Here is a 6,679-nt window from a genome sequence, read left to right on the forward strand (position 1 = left end):
AAAAATGAGGAGAAAAACCACTCTCGATCATCTAAGCTCGTCCTTCCTTCTCACTAACGGCTGAAGCCTGAAACTAATGTTAACAGCTGCTCTTTTTCATCCAGTTTTTCTCCAGACTTCGCCACGGCCAAAATATCAAAGTTCACACTACTTATCACACTAGACCCTCGCCGCAAACGAGTCAATATCGTGTTAGATCAATTATGTAACATACCCACGCACACGCCTCATTTTGTATCTCCACGAAACACCCAAGAGCGATATTTGGAATTTCGCACGCGACCTAGCTGAAATGTCAATTCGTGCAATATATATGTAGTGAAACATGAAGGAGGGTTTCGAAACATTGAATCACCATAAGTTTCACCATTATGTACACTTAAAAAGCTAGCTAGTAGCTCCCCTGACTGAAATGGTAAGCTTAATCTGGTGCAGCAGCTCCACCTGGCAAATAGTTTTCTCCCTTGTGCTTCCAATCAATCACACAGCAAGATTACATACTATAGATTCTTCAGACAAGTCGATAAACAAAAGTACATCAACGACGACACATCCTTCTTATAACATCAAAATATCCAACAACGTCTGAATTACTTATTGCTACCCGATCGGAGCTCATAAGTGTACCGAAAATGCCAGCTGCAGAAATATTCGTTCTAAATATAATATATATTTATATATATAAAGCTACCAATGCTTACACCATCACACTGCACAGTCCACTTTAAATGCGTTCGTCTCCCTTGTTTGGAACTCGTGGCCTTTTCTTGTTCAGGTCCTGACCATGCTAGCGTTCAATATATATAATGCAATAGCTTGCAGGTGAGATGAAACACATCATGGGCCTAGACGGTAGTGACCATCTGGCATGTAGTGACCATCCATATAGAGAGTTGCGTTCTGTGGATGAAGCCCATCCATCACCATGAATTGCATGTCTTCAGATGGCTTCCAGTGCCTCTTCCTTTGATTTATGAACCAGTTATTTATTTGCTTCTGGTCCAATCCAGTTGATTCAGCCAACGCCACCTTCTCTGACTCCTATATTACACATATTACACAACATTACACACACACACACACACATATATATAACTGTGCCGTTGATCCATCAAGCTGATTGTTAAGCAGTTAGATATAATCGTTTTTTTTTTTTTAACGTACCGAAGGATAGGGCCATTTGTAGTGTAATTCCCACCAGTTGAGTAGCTTTTGCCTAGCATCTTTGGGCAGTTTTCCTTTCTTCTTTTTCTTGGAAAGTTCTTGCTTGAGGCTGCTTAAGTAACCGCTATACTTCCTCAGTAAGTGGTTCTTAAGTTCACGGTCTTCAGCTCTGGGATCAATCTCAGGCAATTCTGTTTCTCCGCCACTATTGTCTTGATCCTCTTCGGACGAACCAACCCCTTCACATTTATCATCTGCGTAATTGCTCGACATACAATGCACACGTCTGTAAGTTCGTTCCTCATAACTAAATTTAACAATCAACTAAATAGTTTGAGTAAGGATCATCAGTACAATGTGCCCATATTACAATACATTATTCCCAACGGAATTTCTTCAGCTCCCAGCATTTGGAGTTCATATTTACATAATACCAAACAGATAAAAATATCTTTCCACTGGAAAGACAAAAGTATAATTATTTCCATCCTGTTGAAGTAACATGCAAGTACTAAATAATTGTAATGTAAAATCACTCATCGATGATCTTTTTATTACCCTCATGTTCCAAGAGAATATGAAAGCAGCTTCACATTGTCAACAGAATTTATTACTGACCAATAATTAAAAGAAATATAACATGCTTATTACAGAACAATCAATGATTTTAAACGGAGAGACTTGCATCAATGAAGAAATCGCTCTCTTCTAATTCCATTGTAAATTCCAGGAGAAAAATAAATCGGCGCACAAAATAGTATTTGTTACCTCGATCCTAATTAAGAAGCACCGGCTACCACGCATAGATATTAGATAAGACAGGAAAAGCAATAACAGGATACCAATTAGCCCAACAAATTACTTCTTACTTGGTTAGCTAATTTTGGTTAGTTGTTTATATTATGTCATCAGTATTATATTAATATTAACCATGATGACTCGTGAGCTTCGTGGAAAGAAACGAAATCGCAGAAAGTAAGACGGGTTAAATTTATTGCTCAACTGACAAGGCTGAGGGTGATTGGAATAGCATCCAATGTGATTACCAATTATAATTTCAATTAAAAAATAGCAGTAAATAATTGTTGTGCCATTTATAAAGTACTAAATGCAAGACTTGGGGGATCGAACACGAAGAGGCCAGAACTGACAACTACAATGATGAGTGTGTATGTGCGGTAATGGGAATGTTATGCTACAAAACCCAATAAGTCGGCCGGTAAACTACAAACACAATACGAATACATTAGTAAAAAAACAGAATGTGTTAGCAGAGAAACCCTAGATAAACGATTTTGTCAGAACTCACAAATCTAGGAGAGAGCCGAATAGGGAAGCGTTTGAAATTGTAAATATATCATTCCAAAAAAGAAATTGTGTATATGAATCATATCCCAAAAAGAAAGGAAATTAAAAAAAAATGGTTAAATGATATATGAAAGAAGGAAAATAGTAGTAGCACTTTTTTTTTCGGGGGAAAAAAAAAAAGCAGATTGGGTTATGTGCTTAATCAAACCTCATCTTTCTCTCTTTCTGGGTCCCTCCCCAGAATATGAATAGGTATCTGTAGGTGTAATATTTCAGTCAAAGTTTCTTACCTGAGAGTTCAGCGCATTAGTCAAGTTTACGAGTTTCAAAACTCAGACAATCGGAACTGTAAGTTTGCGAACAGTAGTCATTTGAGAGAGACATGCCTGATTATAGGTTTAATTCCGAATCTGTTTACTTCTTCAGCGGAAAGAAAGACAAACTCTAGCGGAACAGAATTTGAAGGTCGGAAGATGGAAGAGTGTAGCAAAAGAGAAAGAGAGAGATAAAAGTACCAGCGAAGATGCGGAGGGATCCATTGCAAAGCATATTGAGTTGAGTTTCAATCCTGCGCATGAAATCCATGGCTTCTTGGATAGGCCTAGTCAATTCCTCTCGATACTTCACAAGCATGTCATAATAAGCTTCCTGATGATCATTCATAGCAAAAAGATATCGATCAACAAATATTAGCAAGAAAACCCGAATCAGTTAAGCAGCAAGAGAAATCCATTAAATTATAAGGGGTGAGAGAAGCGCACCATGAATTGGTCCAGTTCAGGGTCCTTCGAAACTTCCCTCGAAGCGGATGAAGATCGCTGCCGTGCCTCAAACTCCTGGCGAGCAGCAGCCAGACGCGCCACCACTTCCGGTGGAGCTCCCACCTGAAAAAATAAAACCTTTATATAGTAACAGATACAGACAAAAACGAAACCAATAGGAGTAGTTGTAGCTACTGGAGAGAAGAACCATATCAGAGACTGAGTCCAGTCTAAACTGTTACAAGTTAATGATGAAATGTCGAGACACAAATTAAGGACCTTTTGGCAATCCATGTAGGCTTGTAGAAGATTGGAATACTGAGGATGAGCAATGATTTTAGCCTTGATAGCTTCAACCTCGTTGGAGCTGTCTCCACCTCCTCCTTGGTGGTGCATCATGTGAAGATTTCCTCTGAGTAGAGGGTACTGAAAAATCTGAGCATGGTGTGAGGTATTGGCCTCGGTTTTAACAGTGGGGTGAGCCTGATCGGATTGATGAAAGCAGTCGGAAGCACCGGACTGAAGATGGAAAGTATTGATGGGCAACTGATGAGCAACGCTCGAACCCCCACTGCTACTTCTTCCGTACCCAATACCACCAGAAGAGTACAAGAAATTAGCCCTCCCACCATTGTTTTCGCTCAGATTATTATTATATTCCTCCATCCAATATTCTAATACCAAGCTCTCCCAACTAATCAATCCGACTAAGCAACAGTTTGGACCACTAAAACACAAGAGAAGAAGACCAGAAAAGGAAACCCTACGTTATCTATAAACAAGGCAACAACTTAAAACCCTAAAACTGAGAAGAGATTGCGAACGTTTAGAGCACGGGATCAGGACCACAAGTGACGCTCTATATATTCATGGGGAAGAGCGGAAAGAGATAAGGGGATGGGTTGAAAGATTTGTGAAGCGAAGAAGGAAGGCTTTTGTTATTCAGAGGAAGAGTTAGTGATTGCACCGAAGCAAGTTTTGCAGAAAGCAGAGAAGAAAGGAGGGATCATCTGATAGGGGAAGAGTGGGACGCAGGTAAGGAATAGGAAAGAGGAGAAAGAGAGAAGAGGGAGGTGGCGCGGTCGTGCCCGGCAATGGCTCCGTATTGTGGGTGGTTGACAAGACTTCTTTCTTTGCCATATAAAAGAAATATTTGATAATTACAAAAGCAAGCTAGCCTAGTCCAGGGGATTATGCCCCACCCTATTCCTCATTTTTTAATTAAGAAATCTTTTACTCCATTTGTTTTTTTTTTCTTTTTTCTCTCAAAAAGTTTTTAACAGTATATGTTTTTCTTCCATTTTTAGCTTTAACGGATAGCGTGTAAAAAAATGTGCGTGCGGTCGTTAGAAATCAGGCGCTCGCCCTATAATATAATTACAAATAAGCATGACCTTTAATTGAGTTAACTAAACTGTTTTCCCCATTTTTGGCCAGAAAATTAATCCTTTTCCTTTTGAGAATGATTATCTCTAAAGAATTGTTTTTGTAATGGTTTAATATATTATTTAAATGCAACCCACAGAATGAAATATGCAGAAGAGTAAATACAGTTAGGGGCGTACATTGTTCTTCGGCATTTGTTTGTCTATTAGACCATTTCTTAGTTAAAACCAATAGTTATTTGGTTAAATTATATAAATCTTTTCGAATTTTGAGTTTGTTGAACTGTGATCTTTTATCGACATCTAGTACATCATCTCTAAGTGTTTGACATAATTTTAAGACCAATTCAATTTTTACCTCAAAACCACTTTAGAGTTGAGCTATTTTTTTTAATTGTCAACTTTTTTATTTTTGAACGTTCTAAGACTAAAAAACCTATCCAAACATGTCTATTATATTATCTTAATTGGTTGTCGCCCCAGCTTCAATTTGAAAAGATTAATCAGAATAAAAATTACTCTTACCATAGCTGAGTATGTCCATAAGTCCGAAGGTCGATTGATAACCTCTCAGGGGGTTTAACTAGTGCTTCTCTTATCTATATAATTTTTTTTTATACATTAGGGAAGTTTGCAGTTAAAATTATCAACTTCTACTGGCATCTCAATTCTCTGCAAAGCTTTTTTTTTTTTTTTCTCCCGACAACAAGCCTTTTTATTCATTGATTGATGTTAAATTCTCCTGAGAAGATGTGACACAGAGCACACAATAGCAATGTCTTTGATGTGTTTAGTGAAACTTTTCGAAGTCGAAGGAGAAACATATAAAATAGAGAAAATGACATTGAGGTCCCATGCAACACAAAATACTACAAAAAGGTCCCAGGAAATTTGGTAATGATTCTGAAGTCCCAAAGGGACTTCAGTGCAATTTGATGAATTGCAAAATGACGCCTCTGCCCCTGGTGAAATGCCCTGTTTTTCAGTCTGAAAATGAACACTCTGTACGCAGAAAACAAGAGAGAAAAAACCCAAACTTCATTCTGCTTCTTCCCCCATTCCCATCTGAAAATCTCATCCACTCTATTAATGTCAATCATTGGCAAAAATCACTTGTGTTTTTGGTTTGGTGTGTGTTTGGTCATTCAAGTTGGGGTTTTATTATAGGTGGGTAGGGTGATTATGGGTGTTCTATTTCTGGGTATATTGTGGGTGGATTGAAGGTGGGTTTGCTCTGTCTGGGCATAATTTAGGGGGAACTGATGAGAAAGATGAAGGTTGGTGTGATTAGAAACCCTTACTGCGAAATAGGAAAATATGTTGTCAATAGGGCCGCGACAGTTGTCAATATAGCTCCTTGACTTGTCAATAATAACAGCATTGTACAGATTTACATTAACTGATTTTTTAAATTTTTTACACAAAGGCCATGACCTTCTGTACCCTTGACTCATTGGTAGAGGTCACAAAAAGAGGAAGAAGAGGCAACAAAGAAGGGTGAGTAGTTACATGAGACAAAACAAAAAAAAAAAGCCACTTTGATCCTAGACAAATGATGGCAAAAGAATTTTTTCATAAATAGAAGTGACATAAATTTTTTTGGTAGATGTCACAGCACACACAAATAATTAGTTTAATACTGGATACATGCAACTATTTGTTTTTTTAATGGGGTTATAAAATCAGTGTAATTACATGTATATGAAGTTGTAAATGAAAGTTAACTGTGTATTACATTCTGATACATAGTTAGTTGTCATTATCCGCACCCTTTATTGTCAATATATACTTCGTCACTTGTCACTCACTGCACCATTAGTTGTCAATTAATGTGCTGATATAAATTTAAAAAAATATGATTTTCGTTACATGATGTTATACAATGTCATACAATATCACTAATTCCTCAAAACTAATCCATTTTTTATAATGTGATATAGAATAGTTATTAAAAGTCAATTATCACTGATATGAAGTCATAAAATCACTTGTCATGAACAACAAATTCACTTGTTAATGGTTTTGCTCTGTGCTGACGTTAGTTTAGTAGCAAAGGAAGAA

At 37.4% G+C, this 6,679-nt stretch overlaps 1 protein-coding gene across 1 annotated transcript; it reads right to left on the reverse strand.

Annotated features, from left to right (window-relative positions):
- Positions 1–284: 284 nt before the first annotated feature.
- On the reverse strand, positions 285–4,270 carry LOC114761706 (homeobox protein knotted-1-like 2). Its single transcript, XM_028951130.1, has 5 exons — positions 3,513–4,270; positions 3,234–3,356; positions 2,988–3,120; positions 1,165–1,418; positions 285–1,041 (listed from the first exon to the last, which is right to left on the reverse strand). The coding sequence occupies exons 1-5, from the start codon at positions 3,897–3,899 to the stop codon at positions 838–840; spliced, it is 1,101 nt and encodes a 366-aa protein (XP_028806963.1). The 5' UTR covers positions 3,900–4,270; the 3' UTR covers positions 285–837.
- Between the last annotated feature and the right edge of the window lie 2,409 nt (positions 4,271–6,679).

The sequence above is a fragment of the Neltuma alba genome, unplaced genomic scaffold (genome assembly GCF_004799145.2).
Source record: "Neltuma alba isolate B1F8T4 unplaced genomic scaffold, ASM479914v2 tig00011130_pilon, whole genome shotgun sequence".
In the NCBI taxonomy this organism is placed as follows: Eukaryota; Viridiplantae; Streptophyta; class Magnoliopsida; order Fabales; family Fabaceae; genus Neltuma; species Neltuma alba.

Coding starts and splice junctions, on each gene's coding strand:
- LOC114761706 (XM_028951130.1), bottom strand. CDS start 3,899: ATGGAGGAATATAATAATAATCTGAGCGAAAACAATGGTGGGAGGGCT. Junction 3,121..3,233: donor CTGAACTGGACCAATTCATG/GTGCGCTTCTCT, acceptor AATGATCATCAG/GAAGCTTATTATGACATGCT. Junction 1,419..2,987: donor ATCCCTCCGCATCTTCGCTG/GTACTTTTATCT, acceptor GCAATTACGCAG/ATGATAAATGTGAAGGGGTT.